Raw genomic sequence first — 20,121 nt, 5'->3', positions numbered from 1 at the left:
AGTATTGCATGTCTATATCTGTTTTCATGAGAAGCCACTTTGAAGATATCAATATGTAATACAACCACCATTGTTAATCCCCTACCACTTTGTTTGTAACTCTGTATTGTCTGCATTGTGCTTGTGATATGTTGTAAAATGTTGTATGTCTGTTAATGTTTCCCTCCTTTTATCCTTAAAATAAAAAAAAAAAAAGTAGGACTGGAGACCCCATTCAACCCAGCTATTCCCCTTCTGTGTATATCACAGTGATATATGTGCACCCATAGCACTATAATTTATAATAGCTAAATCTTGGAAACATCCCACATGCCCACCAACAGAGGAATTGGTAAAAAAGATGTGTTATTTTTATATAGTGGAGTACTATTCAGCCATAAAGGAGGATAAACTTGAGACATTTCTCAGTAAATGGGCAACTTGAGACCATACTCATAAGTGAAATAAATCAGACTCACACGTGTAAACATTGCTTTGTCTCCTGGATATGAGAAACTGAAAGAGTAAACAAGGACTAAAATGTACAATAGATACTGTAAAATGGGAAGACATTGTTCAAAAGGAGAGAGGGACTATTGTGGGGGAAGGGGAAAAGGAAAGATGGGAAAGAAAAAAATGCAAGTCAATTATGCTAGTAGTTTCTCTTCGTTCATTGAAAAGAAAGTTTTGTGTTTGTATTTTTTGGGGAAATTATATGCCCATATCTTGTACTCTGAATAACTACTTTGAAGATAATAATATGCAATGTATTAACTATTGTTATTCTCCTATTCCTTTATTATAAAATTTTGTTTAACTTTTTCCATAAAAAATTTGAAAGCTACTAGAAGCAACCCAAAGAAACAAAAGCACATCATACTGTAATTTCTAGAATGGGTAGTGAATAGAAGTGTTTATGATTCTCTAATAAGTTTATCCTATCTTTAAGAATTTTCCTCTGAATATATCTGTTGCTATGTGCATGAAAGTAGCTTCTGAAAATTAAAATCTATATAAGTTACTGTTTCATAAATATATGTGAAGACAGACTAGCAAATCTGGTCTTCCTGATTCTCAACTTAAATGCATGAAGATCATTTTTTAAAGTCATTTACAAATTTTCAGGAGCATTGAAAACAAAATCTCTAGAAATAACATCTATATATTTGAACAGTGTGATCATATTGGTCAATGACTTGACTTCAAATTTCCTTGACTTCAAATATAAATGAAAGCAATTTTAAAATATTAATCCTATATCATTTCATTTACTCTCCCCTAAAATTACAAAGCTCTAAATCTTTTGGAAAAAATACGTTTACATGAAATTTTTAGTAGCTATCAGCATTGTTTACCTCTGCAGTAAAGAAGTGTTTTGAGCTCATTATATAATCCAGGCCAGCCTTGAACTCTCGGCAGTCCTCCTGCCTCAGCCTCCTGAGTGTGGGAATTACACGCATGTACCACCACTGTTAATAATATCATTCTAAAATCTACACTAGGAGAGAATATAGTATTGAAACTCAGAAAGTTATTATGTAGCATTGAAAAACTTGCAAAGCTGATAGTTTATAAGATGATGGAAATATGTGACAAAAATTAATCATTTAAAAAGTAGATTCGGCAAGCAACAAAAAATGTAGCTACAATCCGGTACTCTTCCATAACTATCAGTAGTAACCACCAACCTTGAAGATGTAAAGAACTCAAGGAGATAAAAGTGGCTAGTAAATAGCCTACACAGGTTTGATTATTTAACTAACTGCTGATGCCAGAAAGGGATTCCAAAATACGCTGCGATGCTGTGAGAAATGTTCTGACTCAAAAATCAAGCTTGATGCTGAAGTAGAAAAATGTAACAAGTGGGTAAATGCATGCAATTTCTACTCAGTTCAAAGTGAAGCTTTATTATTCAGTATTTTCATCCTGCAGTTCTGAAATGTCACATTTAAATAGTACAACCAGAGAGTAATTATACCTACATGATGATTATTCATTGAGCACATATATCACCAATATGTAGAGCAGTTTTACAATTTAGTCTTGTGGGCATAAAATTATTTAAACCATCTATGCACATGAGTTTAAGTCACAAATGATGGCTCTTAAAAATTATAAAATTTCCATTCTTTTTATTTCAGCAATGTTATATTACACATTTGAGCAATTATTTCTATATTTCAAACAACTTCCAAAATGCTAATTATCTAGAAATGTCTTCAAATGACTGTTATTTCCAATTAAGTAAAAAATCAAAGCACAAGAAGGAACAAATAAAGGTAAATATTTATAAAATACTGAGTCATAGGAAGAATTTCTAGGCTTAAACAACAATGAAATAAGACATGTAGCAAGTGAGGGAAAATATCAACATAGAACTTTCTAAAGAGAAAACATAAATGTCCACTTATCTCAGAAGAAATAAAAATATTAAAAGATGTATGTTTTAGATTATTGAGCATGAATATATTTAATTCATGTTTATGTCCAGTAAAATATATCACCAGTATTCACCATTAATGCAAAAAAAGAAACAAACTTATTCAAACAAACATATCCCTTTTTTCAGGAGGATTAAAATTAATCATCACATCTTTTATTCTAATAGTCTATTTTCTATAATCATACTCTAAGAAATGGTCAGAAACGTCTATAAATGTTTATAAATATTTACATAAAAGTAAAACTATAGAAATTGCATGTTCAACAATAAAAGAATGTTTAAGTAAGTCATGATGAATTCTTTCATTCATATACTAATGACAAAATTATGCTCATGCCTTATACAGAAGAATAAATGTAGATCCCTATCTCCAACCAATAACAAAAATCTACACAAAATGGGTTAAAGACTTGAACATAAAACCTGAAACTAAGCCAAAATAGAGGAAATTCTTTAGGACACTAGAATAGTCAAGTTTTTTTGGCCAAGGGTGGTGTCACATGCTTCTAATGTCAGCATGCAGCAGGCTGAGACAGGATGGTTGCTGTGAGTTCGAAGCAGGCTGAGTTTAGCAGTAAGTTCTCGAGCAGCCTGAACTACATAGCAAGACCCTCTCTTTAAAAGAAAAAAAAAAGGGGTTTATTTGAAGAAGACCCCAAAAGCACAAGAAATGAAACAAAAAATAGACAAATGGCATTATATCGAACCGAAAGCTTTCTGCACAGCAAAACATCTACAAAGCAAAGGAAAATGAAAAGAAAACAACCTGTAGGATGGTTGTTTTCAAAAACTACACATCTGGTCATGGGTTGATATCCAGAATACATAAAAAACTCTGAATAATAGCAATGACAATGAACCCATTAAAAATGGACAATAGACATTTTCAAAGAGAGGTATAAAAATGCCAACAGGCTTATGAAAAACTGGTCAGCTTCACTAATGATCAGAGAGATGAAAATCAAAAGTATAATGAAATATCGCTTCACCCAAGTAAGAATGGCTATTTTTTTTAAAATGCTAAAGATAAAAAGCATTGGTGAGAATACAGAAAAAAGGAAACCCTCACAGACTATTAATGTAAATTAGTACTGCTATTATGGAAAACAGTGTGGTGACACCTCAAAAAATCAAAACTAGAACCAGCATATGACCTTACAATCTCACTAATGACATTACTATGTCCAAGAGACATGCGCACTTCTGTATCTATTACAGCACTTGCAACAATAGCCAAGAAGTGGAAAAAAACTGAAGCACCCATAAAACGACAAATGGATAAAGAATACATGATACATAAGCCTGACGGAATAGTATTCAGTCATGACAATAATTAAGTCTCCTCATCTGCAACAACACGGAAGGAACTCCTGTTAAATAAGTATGTCAGGCACACACAGACCAGGGTCACCCGATCTCACTCGCGTATGGAATTTAAAAACATTGATCTACGAGAGCTGAGAGGGGAGTGCTCGTTAACAGAGGCTGGGAGCGCAGGGGTGCGAGGGAAGGCTGACAAGAGGTGCTACGTTGGGAAACTCGTGTGTGTCCTGCAGCAGAGTGAAGGCAGACGGCACAATGAGGTGTACCTTCAACGGTGCTAGAAGAAAGTGGTTCTGACAGTTTTTGCCGTAAAGAAATGATAGGCAGATTTAGTTTGATTTAAATATTACCCACTGTACATGTTTATTAAAGTGCCACACCATCAAAATTTGTAATTTTTATGCTCAAAATAGAACAAATGAACACAGGAAAGCCAGTACAAAAAAAATTTTAAAGTAAAGGTACAACCTTTTATAAACTGCTGAACTGTGCATCAAAAGCATATTGTAAGTGTCAAAGAAAACATACAAAAATATCACCAACAGTCATCCCTAAAGAAGGGAATTGCATATTTGCTCCTTATGTTAAATTTTGCATCTACTGTACCCACAGTGTCAACAAGTATGGATACCACAATGCTCTGTTCCCCGTGTTTCCAAAATGACTGACGAATTAGAATTTCCACATGCAGAAGAGCCTCTCAGCCCGAATCCTGGTAATCTCACACACATGTGCTCACTCCATCGTCCACAGCCCCGTGCCTGTGAAACACGCTGAGCCAGGCCTCCTCCTCACAGAGAACCACAGCGCTCATTACCATAGGAAGCGGCCCGAGGAGGCCTGTCCTGAAAGCAGGAAACCTTACTCAGTCAGTGTTTCTCCACAGAGTTCAGATTTGAATCCAGAATTTCATATAACACCACTTATAATGGCATAGAAATGTTTTCAATAGAACTAGGAATATGGACACTAATTTCTGATAAAGGAAAGGGAATGAAAACAGCTGAGTTTTAAATCTGACTAAGCAAAGTTTTAGTATGTCAATGAAATTAGCCTAATTAGCATTAAATGAAACATTCGACCTATTTATAACCCATAATCGGACTTCAAACTGAACAAATCATTAGAAATCAGACATCGAGATTCTTCGTACACTTTGTGCTACAGTCATGTTTTAGGCCGATTGCGGAGGAGCGGCTGGATAAGGAGCAGAGAGAGAAAGAACAATAGAGTTTTTGAAAAAGCAGCGTGTGACGTCCTAAATGCTCACTTTTGCTCTTCAGCTTCCTCCTAGTGCCTCTCAGGTTGAGAGGCTCAGAGATGCATGCCCAGGCGTGCAGATAAAGCTGATAAGTTAACAATGGTGCCTGCACTGTGTAATCCCTTTTGTTGCATTTTGTTTTGTTTCGTATTGCATTGTGTTCTGTTGTGTGCAGTTGTGTTACTCCTGCTTTGTATTAGGACTGCTGAGTTGTCCTTACATTTTATATTGAGAGATGCTGTAGTACTAGAAATATTTTCTTTGAGAAATAACTACCCCAAATCCTTCACCTTTAATTTATAAGATATGTGAGGAGCAGAAAAAATATTTATATTTTGTGTGGCACAGGGGAAGGGAGTAAGCACTATGAAAGAAACTCGTTTTGCACATACAAAAGGTAAGGACCGTACCTCCTACAAATCGAGAAATGCACCTCCACGAGGAGTGCAGTGCTACATGGGGTCACAGCCAGTGGGCAGAAGCAGAGCTGTGTCCAGGGTCTGTCTGCAGCAGGAGGGTTTCATAGCTTATAGGTTGGAGATGGCCATGCAGCCTGCATTTCCATGCCAGTAGGTTTCTCGGGTGATTCACCAGCCAGTCTGAGGTGGGGCCAAAGAAACTGAGGCAAAGCACACATACTGAGCTGCAGGCAGCCCTGCTTGTGTGGCCTTCCACACTGGCCAACAGGTTGGACATCTTCCATCATCCACATGAACTCACTATGACCGTGTTCCAGTCTCCCGCCATCACTTTTGAGATCTGTTACTGCGTGCAGCTTTGATATTCTGCCCCTTGCCTATTTCGCCAAATGTTACTCTTGTGTATGCCAAGTTTGTCTATCAAAGGTGGGTATCAGCTGCAGAGATCCCATTCCTGCCCTATTACTGACCGTTGGGGTTGTGAGGTTAGCACTTTGGTGTGTGCCAGAGCATGTTCTGCAGCACAAAGTGTGTTCCTGCCTCTACATGTGATGCTTTAACTCCTTCAGAATGCTGCAGCCAGGCAAAGGCTCTTGTGAGCTGAATTCCTGGAAGAAGGCTCTTGGTAAACTCATTATTAGAGCCATTTTCCTTTAAATTGTTAATATTATTTTATAGCATTTTTATGTTCATTACTATAATGAAATGAAAATATTCCAAAATCCATACACAACATTTGAGGAAAATATATAAATCTTTACAAAGAGCTAAAGCAATGTCCTGACAGCAGACTTCCCATTAGCATTCTTGAAGGCAGCATAGCACATTGGTGAACAGGTGAACACCAAGTCCAGCTCTCCTCTTACAAGGCGTGAGGCTTGGAGAAGTGATTTAGCACCTCAGGATCTCACCCTCCTCATCTATAAAATAAGGTCTCTCCCTCGGAGTTAGATAACTCCTGACATGATAGTTGCATGTTCTGTTGCACTTCACAAGCAATGAATATTTGGTATCGGTGGACAGCAGCGAATATTCAGTACAGCAGAGATCGTTCCAAGTCCTTTATCTCACTTTGAGGGTCTGGTGTTTGGCTGATGAGAACTGATCAGTGAACAACTGTGACTTAGATCCACACTTTGCTGCAGCCTCCTTCCACAGTCACAGCTAACTGTGAAGGGTAAGCAATTATAGAATACTGGGCAGCTTTTCTCAATAATCAATCTGTAATTATCACCTAGTGCCCAACGTCCTGCCTTAGACAGATTTAAGGAAATGTATCAAAGAGGTCCTTATGTCAATTCCTAGAATTCTCTTTTATTTTCTAAAGAAACCTTGTAGAATATATCTACAATGAACGTTTGTCTAAATAGAAACCCTACCTTGTTCAGTGTATAAAATAACAAGGTAAACACTGAGCGCCATCTTACTAGCAAGCAAATACTACTGAGAAGGCTTATCCAACACAATTGAAGAAGTAAGTACCACCAAGACTCGCTATCTAGAAAGATCAATCAACTTAATTTTGAAGAACTGGTTGATCGTTTGCCCTTATTTTGTGCATACAACACAAATAAACAATGAGTATTTGAACCACACATATACTCTGAAAAGTACAGTTACTATCCAGTGTAAAATGTAAACTCAATGTTTCCTTTCACTTCACTTGAGTCTCCATAGTGGTGAGCTCCTACAGCCACCTGAAGAGACTGATGACGAAGCCTTTACATTTTGTACAGCTCGCTTCTGCTTTACATCTTGCTTTTTGGTCTAAAAGTCTTTAGGTTCTGCTTATGGTAAAAATTTTTTTAACAATTTCTTTAGAGATATTGAGGTTTACAAAATATCTTCTCCATGGGCAGGAGGTTAACTCCTGGTTATTTATTTATTTATTTATTTATTTATTTTTAATTTTTCTCCGGTACCAGGAACCGAACTCACGACCTTGCGCTTGCCAGGCAGGCGCTTTGCCGCTGAGCTAAATCCCCAGCCCCTAACTCCTGGTTATTTAAATAACAAACAACACATTCTTTTAGACATTTGCTAGTATTTTTAATTTTACCCAATGCTGAATATCAAATGTGGTTTTTCTAAAAATATGAAATATTAAGCAAAAAACTCTGACACAAATTTCTGGACCCACACTTTGCCCCTCTGCCCTGTGATACTCACAGTAAAACATGTACAGTCTTTTGCATAGTGGCTGACCCAGTAGGAGGTAACAGCTTTGATTGTTAAGTACCTTTCAGAACTTCAGTTTCCACACATGTGTGTGGAATATCTACATCCCTGAGTGGTATATACCACAGTAATTTCAGTGAAACCATGTAATGTGCATAAAGATGCTGTTTTTGAGTGTAAGTCATTCTTGCTACAGTGAAAAGTTGTATCATTCTCATCAGCTTAAAAAGTAGGTTTCCAAGCTAGAAAGTAATGGCAAAGTTTGAAAGCTTTGTAGCCAGATAGATCTTGGCTCCAGTAATGAGCCCATTAGTTATCAGCTGGGTGATTTTTTGTAAGTCATTAACATGCTGATAATATCTAATAGCCACAGCCATTAAAGGAGGAAAGAAAAATATTTACCCACAGATTGCAGATATGGATTAATTGAGATAATGCCTACAAATCACTTCATCCAGTTCAAGAATTACATTTATTTTTGTCATTGTCAATTTAATTACTACTGCATACTGTGACTTGACAATGTCAGACACTTTAAATGCATCCCACATACAAAAAAACAAAAAATGGTTTACTTCTGAAAATAAAATTCAAAGAAGTAAACAATTATACAATGATAACTATCCTGGGCATGGCAGTTGGAAGAGGAGTTATGTCAATTTGAAAATGTCAATATATATAGTTAAAGCTAGCAATGATCATATTACTGATTTATCTCTAACATCTTATCAAATAATCAAAAGTAATGTATCATATTTCCCACTTAATATTTTACAATATATGAAAAATCAGAGAAATGATTTGTAATCTAACTAATGTGAACAGATGTCCAAAGTTCATGAATAGCAGTTTTTGGGATTAAACTTATAAATTCTCACCCTGCTTTAAATATTATGACAGTTATTGTAATAACTCAAGAAAATTAACAGAAACTGAAATTTTTAAAAAGTAGTCTGAACAAGTAGTTTAGGAAAGTCACAATAACTAAGGTTCACTGGTTAAATAGAAACAGAATTGTAATAAAAGTAAAACTACTCATGTGAATTCTAGAAATGAGAAATCATAAATTCAAACAAAATTTCAATTTCAGACAATACTAAAAGCTCCAGGACTGAACGACTATTTGAACAGAAACCCTTTCTTACTTAGAGTTCAGGAGTTTATTCATCTAGAATTTCATCATGGATCAACTTTATAAAAATTAAAACAACAACAAGTTAACTTTTGAGCCTTTTAGAGGGTGCTCATGTTTTTGCAACCAAATATATTTTAATTGTATCTTATTCTTTCAGCTTATAATCGGTTTTCTTTTCATAGTAATACATGCAACTGAAGCAGAACTGTAGCATAGGCCTAGGAATCTGACCAAGGGTAATGTGAGAAGCACCTCACAGACACACCTCACAGCAAGGCCACCTTGGTGCCCGCAAGCAAGCACTACATCAGTCCTGTGAGGCCAGGCCATCACCTGACTTTTTCCAGCACACCCTAATGGGGGAACAGAATCCAGCAATGGTTCAGCTGGAAGGCAGGGCCCATGAAATTCAAGGCTTCATTTTCTTTTGGATGGAGGAAAACTTAAATTTTCAGTGAGGTATTTATTTATAACACCATGATTCCTCATAATCTAGTCCAATAAATGTAGTTATAGTTGCACTATTGACCATTCCTTGAACAGTTATCTCTTGTAAGCCTTCAGTACTAGAGAATTACCTTATTGCATTCTAAGTACAGCTCTGTATTATGATCTCCATTTTAAAGATGAAAAAATATGTCCATAAAGTGAAATGGGGCACTCAAGGATATGCAGCTGTTAAACTCAGAGCTGGTTTTCAAACCAGACTCCAAAGTGCTTATACTTAAAGCCTACTGAGATAGTGGAGACCAAAATGACTCCTCCTCACTCAGAGCAAAGAAGACATCTAAGAAGCACTATCATTAACAGCCTTCTTTATTGGTTACTTCCACTTATTTACCTACATCTAGGTAATGTGCAGAGCAGCGTGCCCAACTTTCAAGTTCAGATTGTCTTCTACTTTCAATAATTACATAAAAACTAGTAATAATTTTAGAAAGTAAAATTATCACTCTTGGCAGCTTTGAAGGGGTCACAGACTACAAAGGAGCTCTTCTAATCAGTGTTTCTCTGTGATTAAATGGCAGGGAGCCAGTTGTCTCTCAAGCCTTGGTGGCCAGTTATTTATGAGAACTAAATAGCTGAAATAACTGCTCCAGCACTAAATTCTGTCTCTCTGGGTCAAAGAAAAAATGTTTACCATGGGATGGGAAAGGTAGCAAGCAAGCAAGAGAATAACCCAATTTACTTCATCCCAATATTATTTTTGCCTGCAACATTAGCTGTGGAATGTGAATGCTACATGTGAGAATATCATATTATTCTACTCAGAACTCCAAAACTTTAACATGTAGTCACAAAGCATTTTGGGAGGTAGCATAGGGTTGAGAATAAATAGGCTTTTAAAATGCATAGTTCTTCTTCCAGCTGGGGGAGTTTCACTTTTTTTTTTCCTGCTATACTGGAAATTAGACCCAGGGCCTTGTGGATAGTAGACAAGCCTTCATCCACTAGAGCTGTGTCCCAGCTCTTTTAATTTTGTTCTGCGGTGCTGTCCCATGAGGTTGCCCAGGCTGGCCTTGAACTTGTGATCCTCTCGCCTTAAGCTTTTGAACAGCTGGGAGATGGCACATGCACCACCATGCCTGGCCCTATTTTGTTTTCTTTTTTACGATCTCAGTTTGCACTAACATAGTTTTCTTATATCAGCTGAATTTCCTGACTTACGAATAAGTTAAGGAGTTTTTCAGCATGGCGTAACTGTTTTTATGACTTTACTTCACACTCTTGGAGCAATTATCTCATGATAAATTATAATACTGTCCTGAAATCTACCATTAAGTAAGATAAAGGACAACATACACAGGTAATTCACACTGAAAATGATGAAATGCGGAGCCCTCGTTGGCCAAACAGCCCATTACGCATTTATCCGTCTACGCCCAACATCGGCACTTTTGCCCCACCACGCGTTCTCCACAGTTTGCAGCAAGAGGCTGATTCTCAGGAGCTGCACCAGCAGTCTACGAAGCCCTCTGGCCACCAGTGAAGACCAGCAAATGGCCAGCACGGCAGAAGAGCAGGGTAGAGAGGTTTATGCTTGGTCTCCCTCTCTATTGAGCATCTGTGGTTGGACAGCTACGGTCTGTCCCTCCAGACCAGAGTTTCCCGTGCTGTAGCTCTTTCCTATGACTTCCCTGCTGCTTCTGCCTCCTGCCCAGCAGTCAATGTGAGGAATCAGTCTGAGGAAACTGAAATTACTCAGTTTGTGCACATAGTCTTTTTCCATCTGGGCCCCCACTGGGGTTTGAAAGGTGCACAGGATACGGCTCCTGCAGCCACCACGTGCAATCCAACCGCAGGACCTGTGTCATGGGCAGAGGACCTGTGCAGTGGCGCAGAGCCTTGGGCTCACAAGGACGTCGCGCCTGTTCTAATACTTTGCTGGAGCATAAAAATCACATCTTGGAATTGTTAATAATTTTCAAACTAGGGCTCACACTTTCATTTTTCACTGGGCTTCATAGATTATATAGCTTCTCCTACAAATATGGTACAGATGTGGAATACAAATACAGTTCTAATAACAATAACAGACATTTATTGAGTTCTTACTATGTTTCAAATACTATTCTTGCAGTTGTACGTATATTAACTCAGTTATTCTTCTCAACACTCAAAGAGGAAGGTGCTGCTATTATCTGTGTTTTTTAGATAGGGAACCGGAGGCTCAGAGAATCTATGTAACTTGCTCAAGGTGCCCCGGCCAGTAAGTGTGGAATGTGGGATTGCAATCCAGGCCTCTGGTTCCCTCTACTCAAGTGCAATCCCACAGGGGCAGCACAGAAAAGAGGGCAACGAAGTTAATTTACAATTACAGCCTAGAGCCATGTGAGGAGTAAGTGCCATGGACTTAGGATTCCAGAAGGGACTGGGTCTCCTAAACCAAAGAGTCAGTCAGAGTCACAACAGAGGCAGAAAATCTGTCCACAGCAAATACTGAACTTTGTTAACATCACAGTGTTACCTTAGCTGAAGGCTTCTGTAAATGTTAAAAACATTAATTTTTTTCTTAATTTTGACATGTCTTACACTCCTAAATAAAATTTAAATGAAATTTACATCTGTTGTCCCTGTCCTTTTAAAGCTATTTATTCATAACGACTCCAGGAAACCTGTTTGACAGAAACAATGAAAGTTGTTACATTTACTTCTTGAAAGAAAGAAATAAGTACAGTATTGGAGAGATACTTTAATGAGATCCATTTACTCCCAAAATAATTATTTCCCATAATACAAACACCAATACTCCATTGCTTATGAAAAGAAAAATGAAAAGGAAAGAAACTTATTGTATTAGAAATTCCCAGATTAATTTCTGTATGACACTATTAAAAATTATACAAGGTCTTGGTATCTAAGTATTGCATAATGTTTATTTAATTCTTTGCTTCCAATCAGAGGAAAATGCACAGTGGCTGGATATGGTTCCTATCCAAAGTACTAAATTACAAATGATTTTTCTTCCTAACCTACAAATGACATTTTTTTATCCTTAATTTTTAAAACTGGCGCAATTTGACAGATTTGTTTCTACCTTTTTAGATTATAATCTATTTACCACCGTTTGGACAAGACTCATACAAATCAAGGATTACTACCTGATGATACAGATTCTTTTAAACATCTCTGTAAAAAACAGGTGAATACTCCCACCATTATTTTTATCTTACTGTCAAACTTTGTGAGTGGAACCTTAAACATCCCAATCTGACATCAAAATCAAAACAAATCTCCCCCCACCCCAAATAAGTGAGTTGGCTGTCAGGGCTGACTAGCGTGTTTGATAGAATATCTTAGCCAAGGGTATTATTTTAAGAGATGAGCAAATGGGGAAGCCCCACAGTCCAGCCAATAAAATATGAACCGAAGGTGCAAAACAGCACTCATAAATATTACTTAGAACAAGGGATTCATTGTTCCCCTCCAAGCTCTGCGTGGCTGCTGTGATCTCAGGCCCTCTCCGTGCGTCAGGGAAGCCTCTTCCTTTAACCTGTGGTTTCTTAAGCTGAGCTACTACATTATTTATGACTGCAAATGTGAGTAGCCCATTTGTACGCTCCTCAGGCACACTGAGCCCCCCACTTCCCCTCTTTGGTATTTTAGTGTCTGAGGATGAAAGGGTTTCCCCTGGAGCGGGTGTTGAATTAGCTGCTCTGTCAGTGTGAGGCAGACTGAGGGTTTCCCACCACAGCTTCCACCTGCACAACTGCAAGACTTGTCTTTAATGACTCATTTCTTGCCTTCCTTTTGTTTAACATACTTTTATTTCTTCCTCTGTCTCATGCTTACTGTTCTACTCTGCTGGTTATTACTCTTGACCTTCTATTCTGTTAGCATTTCTTGTAAACTTTAAAAAAGAAAATAATTTCTTCACTGAAATGATATGAATATTAAAAAACATAAGCAAGAGGTAAATGGAAATTGAAAGTTTTATTAGTGTTATTCTTGTTAATATTATATTCTTTCTACCTTTGACTTTCCTTTAAATTTGCCTTTTTAATTTAATTTCTTTTACAAAATACTAAAGACCAAAAAAAAAGAATGGGATTCTGTCCGTGATGGCCTCAGGGTGAGATGAGGAGGCAGAGCAAGGGGACTTGGAGAGAGCAGGAGAGCTGTTGGAGTAGTGTGGTTCTAACCACCGGGAGCTTCCCTCCCTGCGGGGAAGACTGCGACTGGCAAGTCTTAAACTTTTCCTTCTCATCTAGAGAGAAAACAGGAGACTGCACCTAAACTTCCAAACTGGAACTAATTGATTTTCAACTAATCTAAGCCTCTAGCTATGAAGAAACCAGGACCAAAGGCAGACCCCTGGAAGGCAAAGAGAGGGATGGCCGGAGAACCTGGGGCTGCAGGAACCACAAAACCAAAGAGGAAAGGACAAAATCTGTCAAGGTGGCAGGGCATGGGAGGCAGACAAATGAAGTTATAGCAGACAGAATGTAAGAAAAGGAGCTAGAGCCGGTGGTGGAGGCAGCCCCAGGTCCTTTCAGCCTGTATGTTCATTCCTTCCTATTTTGCTTATTAAACTTTTGACACTGGCCACTTGTGAGTGATCATTAAAATTTTTCTAAAAAAATCTTTAAATTAAACTGTGATCATATTTACCTCTGAAGCCATGACAGTCACTTGACAATCAAATAACTTTGAGGGGAACAGCCACCCTCTTAGTGATGTTTCTGAGTACAAACTCATTGAAGAAGAGAGAAAAAGCTCTCCACTCTTAGCAATATCACTCTCTTCAAAGTTACAGATTTTGAATACTGACTGTTGTTTTACTCGTTAGTATTCATTACTCCTGGCATGACCTATGAATATGTTAGGACGGTTTTAAATCATCCGCCTGTCTTCTCAGCCCATCCCCCACCTTAGAAATGGTGACTGTTTTCTGGTGTGTTTCTGTTACACAAGTGTTAACAACCCTGTTGGAGAGGCTACACAGATAGGCATCTTTGGGCAGATCTCTGTGTAAATTCCTTTCCCCTGGGCTCCCTAGTCAGCCAAAAACAACAATAAATACAAGTATGTTCTTCTCATCTGTCAGTTGCGTACATAAGTGTTTTTTTTTCCTCCAATTATGGGGAGGCTTTAATGATGTGGAAGAGGGCTTAATTTAAGGATTTTGAAAGCATTTTTTTCCTCTCCTATCTAACATACTAAATATGTTGTTATAAACATTAAAATTGCAGCACCATATTTTACAATTTTACATTTGAGAAACTGGCTCCAAGTCAACTGATCAATGAATCAAAAAAACCCTAATAAACTCAAAGTTCAACTTTTTCAGAAAAACTTAGAGAAAGAATAATGCAAAAGTAAATTTCCTATTTTTCGGGTCTTTTGTAATTTCCTCTAAAGCATCTGAAAGTTTATGTCACTTTAGTTATAGTACTAACATTAAATAATCAAATAAAAATTGGTTTTTAATTTTTAAAAATCTTAGAAATATACTATATGCTTATATCTATGTAAGCAGAAGACACTTAAATATTGAAAGCAAGTAATTTAATTGCTTCTTTTATTTGCATAGGTATTTAAAGTGCAAACTGTTAGCACATTAAAAAGAGACGTTACAATAGTAAAAAAAAAAAAAAAAGAATAAAGATATTTTTGCCAGTAACAAATTCAGCGGTATTGATTGAATAAATTTCCACTGATATTAAACAGTTTTTGGAAAAAAAAAACAGAAAATTTAACTTGTAAATTCTTCTACTATGAGAACGACAAGATCTGGCCTAAGAATATTGCATACAAGAGAGAAGTTTTTCTGTACATAATTAATCACACTTGTTTCTTCAGAGTCAATAAATTTCTAAAATAATATAAAGGTAAAAATAATGTGTATGGTTTTAATACAGATGTTTACTTCACTTAATTTAGTTTGTTTCCATTTTGTTTTATCTATTAATCTCACTTAAATTCCGAAAGTAGATATTTTGTGAAATATGGTTCTGTTTGGATTAAGTTGATCTGCGTTTGGTGAGCAAACCTCAGAATAAGCATCTTTCTGGATGACAAGTGCAGAACCTGACAATGCGGAAGCATTTTTTAAAAGTTTGCAGTAGATCTTCCAATATAATTCACCTGATTATGGGAAATGTCAGCAGCTTCTTTCCACATTGTTATTTTACCCAGGTGACCTCCTTAGGGCAAATCCCTTGTTATTGCTAATTTGACTCATTCGTGCCTGCTCTCCACGGACATAGATGTCTTTTAAGGTACTAAAACAATAAAATTCTCCGAAGAGAACAACAGGAAACATGGTGGAAATAATATTTTTTAATGAATGTTTTATTATAAAGCATTACACTTTTACCTTTCCTGGTATGGTTTGACTTTTCTTTTTCTTTTTTTCCTTGTTATGGAGGGTGTACAGAAGTTAAAACTTTTTACCAAATAGGGATTGGTTGTAAGGTTTGGATCTACAAGAAGAATATTCTACAGATCATAAAATTGTGGTCCAATTTTCCTCCAAGACTATTAGGAGAAACTCTTCTTCCATCATAATCAGTTTGTCAGTAATTTCTCATAAGACATTTTATTTGGAATAATTAAAGAAGAAATGATGTGATTTGCCACTGAGCATAAAGTCAGCAGTGCAAGCATGATAAAAATAAAGTTTTTAAAAGTTTATATCCTATATTATTTTTCCAGAAGAAAAAAGAATAATTATATTTCTTGGTATAGGCAATATAGTTATTAACTGTTATTATAGTATGCAAAATATAATGAAAATTTCATCCATATAAAAATGAAAGCATTCCTTAATGGTAAAGAAGGATTATATAAATAACTGGATAAAATTATTTATTATTATTTTGACTTTCTTATACTATATAGATTTATAAAAAATGATAGCATGCCAATTAAAACTCATAATTCTTTTCTAAAATGATAATACATTTCTCATGCAAATGATCAAAAACCATATTACATAAAATATATTATTGTGATAACTGCTGTTTTCACATTTTTGTGTTAGATTTTAAATGACCTCCCCTGATTCCATTAAAATATTGAAGCTAACTTAAATTCTTCAACAATACTTTAAAAATATTATGAAGTAAAATTACCATGACCCACATTTTCATCCCCTTTTACCAGGAAAAAGCACTCAAATTAATTTGGAATTAAGGTATATTTAAAAGTTCCAAATGAAACCTGCTAATTATACACAGAAATAAAGGCCTCCAGAACTCCTGATTAGTGCAAAAAATGATGATTTACTAAGACTTAATAATGAGAGTTTTGTCTTTCATAACATAAAGCATATGATTTATGAAGCACCTTGTCCTTCATGCTAAGATTGCTAAGAGCAAATGAGCAGAGTGTATTAGGCAACATATATTATAAAAACATCCATGTGTCTTGAAGATTTGTTGCTGTCTGACTTTTCAAAGAATATTTTCTTTGAGAAATATGAGGAAGTTTTTAATTGAGTGTAAAATGAATGTTGATTTCAAGTCAAAGCAGATTGCATTTTTACAATAAAGTTTTAAAAGTTCTTGCATTAATAGTAAAAGTTCTCTAATTTTACCAGATGACTAAATTTGTTGGTAAACTTTCAGTCTTCAAAAATAAGATATATTCAATTTTATTTTCTTTTAAATGTCTAAAATCATTTTAAATTGATAATCTCTTTAATATTATTGTAAGTGAGAACATTTGATATTGTCACTATTGAAAACTGCTATAACTTGCAAACACCGAGTAAAACATGTTTTTTAAAAAAATTATTCAGTAATACTGTTGCTACCTATAGAAATTCTTGATTATTTTATCTCAAATAAAAGAAAAATTTTGTATAAGTAAAGACCATCATAATATGTTTTACATTTCTTTTGCCAGTGGAGAAAAATTCAAGTCTATATGATATATTTTAATCATAACAATTAAGAAATGTTAGATTGAAACCACTTTTCTAAAATACTTTTCATGGAATTTTATAAGCCCATCCTAGTTTCTTTAATAGTGAGATCTTACAATGTTATTTGATCTTTCATAATCTCATAACAATATTTTTACAGCACTGTGTTCCCTAAATTATTAATGAAAGATGCTTTAAAATGTTGCTTTAACTTTCCCATATGGAAGTGCATCCTTTTTTTCTTGCCCAAAACATTACTGTTCTCAAAATTTCCCCTTTTTAGACTATTGCCTTTTCACTCATGATTTAAGATAGGTTGAAATTTTAACAAGCTCTGAAAAGACCCAAATCTACCAAAACTATAACTACTTAAGTTTAGCTTTTCATATTAAATGTATACATGACTTTATTGGCTAAAGCACAACCTTCTGTCAGATCAATGAAAGAAAAGAAATGGAAGCCAGAGAGGTAGGTTACAGAAAGGGACTGCATACAAATATGACCACCTACCAAGCAGGTTCTTTACCACTAGGAAAGCTTCCACAGTGTAATAGTATAGATTAACAAATAAATGAGCAACATACCTAAGTTGACGAAGCTCATGACCATGTCAGCATCGTTCAGAAAGTTGGTATCATGTAGGCTGGCCAGAGGAGGACTCTGAGTGGTCAGCGGCGTGGCTCGAGATAGCTGCGTGCGGCGCGGGTACCCATTGGGAGAGGCTGGGTGCCCTCTCCTCGGCCCTCTGGCCTCTCCTGCCAGTGATCCCCTTGTGGAGTAGTCCGACTCTTCGGGGTTGTCTTCGTTGGCCATGGCATTGTACAGGTCCAGCATGAAGAGAGGTGCAGAGGAAGCTTGTTTTCCAGGTGAAAAAGGTCTGGGTCTGTGAGGCAAACCCAAGATAGAGAGAATTTCCCTCTGGATTTCCCGTCTTTCGTGGTTCCGCAGTCTTCTATAAATAAAACTGGAGTGAACGTGGTCGTCTCCCAAACCTCCTGCTGCGGAACCCACCAGCGCCCAGCAGCTCCCGAGGAAACCCACAACACCCCTGAGTAAAAACACAGTCAGAGGCATTTTTGTCCAAAGGCAGAAGTTGATATTTTTAGTCTTTCTTGTCCACTTTAAAAAGTATCCGAAATTCCTAGGAGGTATACTTTCCCAGTAGCTGTAAAAGCAAATTTACCTATTCTTCATGACAGTGACATTTCTGAACACAACATCCTCCCTGATTTTCCTGCCCTATTTTAAATATTTTGGAATGTGTCAAGAGTAGTTATTTCTAAGAAAGCTGAAGCTCAGATTTCCAATTATCCACAGTTGTTAAGAGCTTTTCCTGCACTGATGGAGCAGAAGACGGCTATTCTTATTTGATCAGATGACCTATGCATTCCTATATGAATCTGTGATGACCAGGCCTTTGGTATCTGAATTAACAAAGCTGATCTTCTGATAAGCTGTAGCTCCCAAGGTGTCTTCACTTGCTCTTGAGTCTTCGCAACCCTTGTGCTCTTTTCAAGACAGATGCTGATTTCTGAATCACAGATCTATGCAGATCTGCACCTTGGTGTTGGAATATATATTTGTCCGGCAGCTTGGTGATAACTTTACCATCTTTTGTACCGTCTTAGTGTAAAATAAGACTCAAGGTTGTACAAGTCATGTAAATGTGCTTCCCTGAGTTTACTTGAAATCTTTCCTGTAAATCCACTCAATCCCTTTCTCCTTCTTACTGTTAATTCCACCTCCAGCAGGCACAAATATACCAGCCCTCTTCAAGAGAGATCTGAAGAGTAATGTAAGCACAACCCTGCTGGGAAAGAAGAGGCTTCTCATTGTAATTTGAAACTGGTAAAGCAAAAAGAACTTAACCCTTTTGCTACCAGGAGAGACTCCATGTTCACAATTTCATCACTGTGCATCTAACAGAACAGTGGTGTGGGGGGCATACACGTTCCATGGGAATGAAGCCAGCTTTCCCATGACAAACTGAAAATATGTCGCCCATTTATACAGTGCTTGTTCAGATCTCTGTCTTTAATGACACACATTTGATAGACTTTGTGTTAAATCTCTGGTTGTGGCAAAGTTAACATAAAATGTCTCCATTCGGTATCTGAGATTACTTCTGATATTTTCTAAATCCTTAAAGCTCATTTCTTAAAAACATAAAAAGAACAAGTTGGAAATTGTGGTCAATCTCTTATTTCTTAACGACAGCTAGATCTTTTTCAAATAAAAGAGAATTGGTCACTAGGAAATATATTCTAGCTCCCAAAATACTGGTTATAATAATTCAATAATGGTGGTTAGATAACCTATCTTTAAATTTCCTTCCACTATCAGAATTTTAAGCAGAAAAATATACTCATATTTCTTATTAAGTCAATACGTTGAAATCCAATTATCCTAAGAAGTTTCATATTCTTAACTTTTAAGTCATTTTACTTGAAAAATAGATTTAAAAATAAGATGCTTTCTTTAAAATGTATATTTTACTTTGCTTTGTTTTAACACATGCACATAAACACAAGTCAGGCTGGGAATCAAATCCTCTTCATGACTACATGCTGACTGAAATTTGATTTTCTAAGGTTTGATAGGTAAAATAGGGAAAGTGCACACCTTTCCAAAATAGCATACTTAACCTAAGGAAATCAGCCAAGTATGTGTTTGTCTTTAATGTTTAGTGTCTTTAAAATTTGGAGGTCTACAGTGTTTCTCCGCAGCTATGATTTTCCTTGCAAGCACTCACTTAACCTTAGGGGTCGCAGTACATTTATTGTCTGGGCCAGCATTCTGATAGCAATGTAAATTTATCGAGCACATTCTAGAACTGTTATGAAATTTTAATGCTTTCCCTTTACCTACAGGCGCCTGGCTTCTTGTTGAATTTCTTTTTATGTGTTTTGTCTGAATGTATAAAGCAAAGTCATATTTCTCACAATCTCGTTTTCTGGTAATGTAGGATACTGAAGGGGCTTGCAGAATCTTACTGTATTCATCATGCTTCTT

The 20,121-nt window shown here is 36.3% G+C and overlaps 1 protein-coding gene across 2 annotated transcripts in view; it reads right to left on the bottom strand.

Moving 5' to 3' along the window:
* Positions 1–18,908, bottom strand: part of Bmp5 (bone morphogenetic protein 5) — a 106,540-nt gene extending 87,632 nt beyond the window's left edge. For both annotated transcript variants that reach the window (XM_005377586.2, XM_013510909.1), the window contains exon 1: positions 17,694–18,908. In XM_005377586.2, coding sequence (XP_005377643.1) covers positions 17,694–18,183 — 490 coding nt within the window. In that variant the 5' untranslated portion in view covers positions 18,184–18,908. The remainder of the gene's footprint in view (positions 1–17,693) is intronic.
* Positions 18,909–20,121: the final 1,213 nt, after the last annotated feature.

Source organism: Chinchilla lanigera, unplaced genomic scaffold, assembly GCF_000276665.1.
Source record: "Chinchilla lanigera isolate Chin_1 unplaced genomic scaffold, ChiLan1.0 scaffold00010, whole genome shotgun sequence".
In the NCBI taxonomy this organism is placed as follows: Eukaryota; Metazoa; Chordata; class Mammalia; order Rodentia; family Chinchillidae; genus Chinchilla; species Chinchilla lanigera.
The sequence above is the reverse complement of the archived record's forward strand: the minus strand, read 5'-3'. Positions and strand labels throughout refer to the sequence as shown.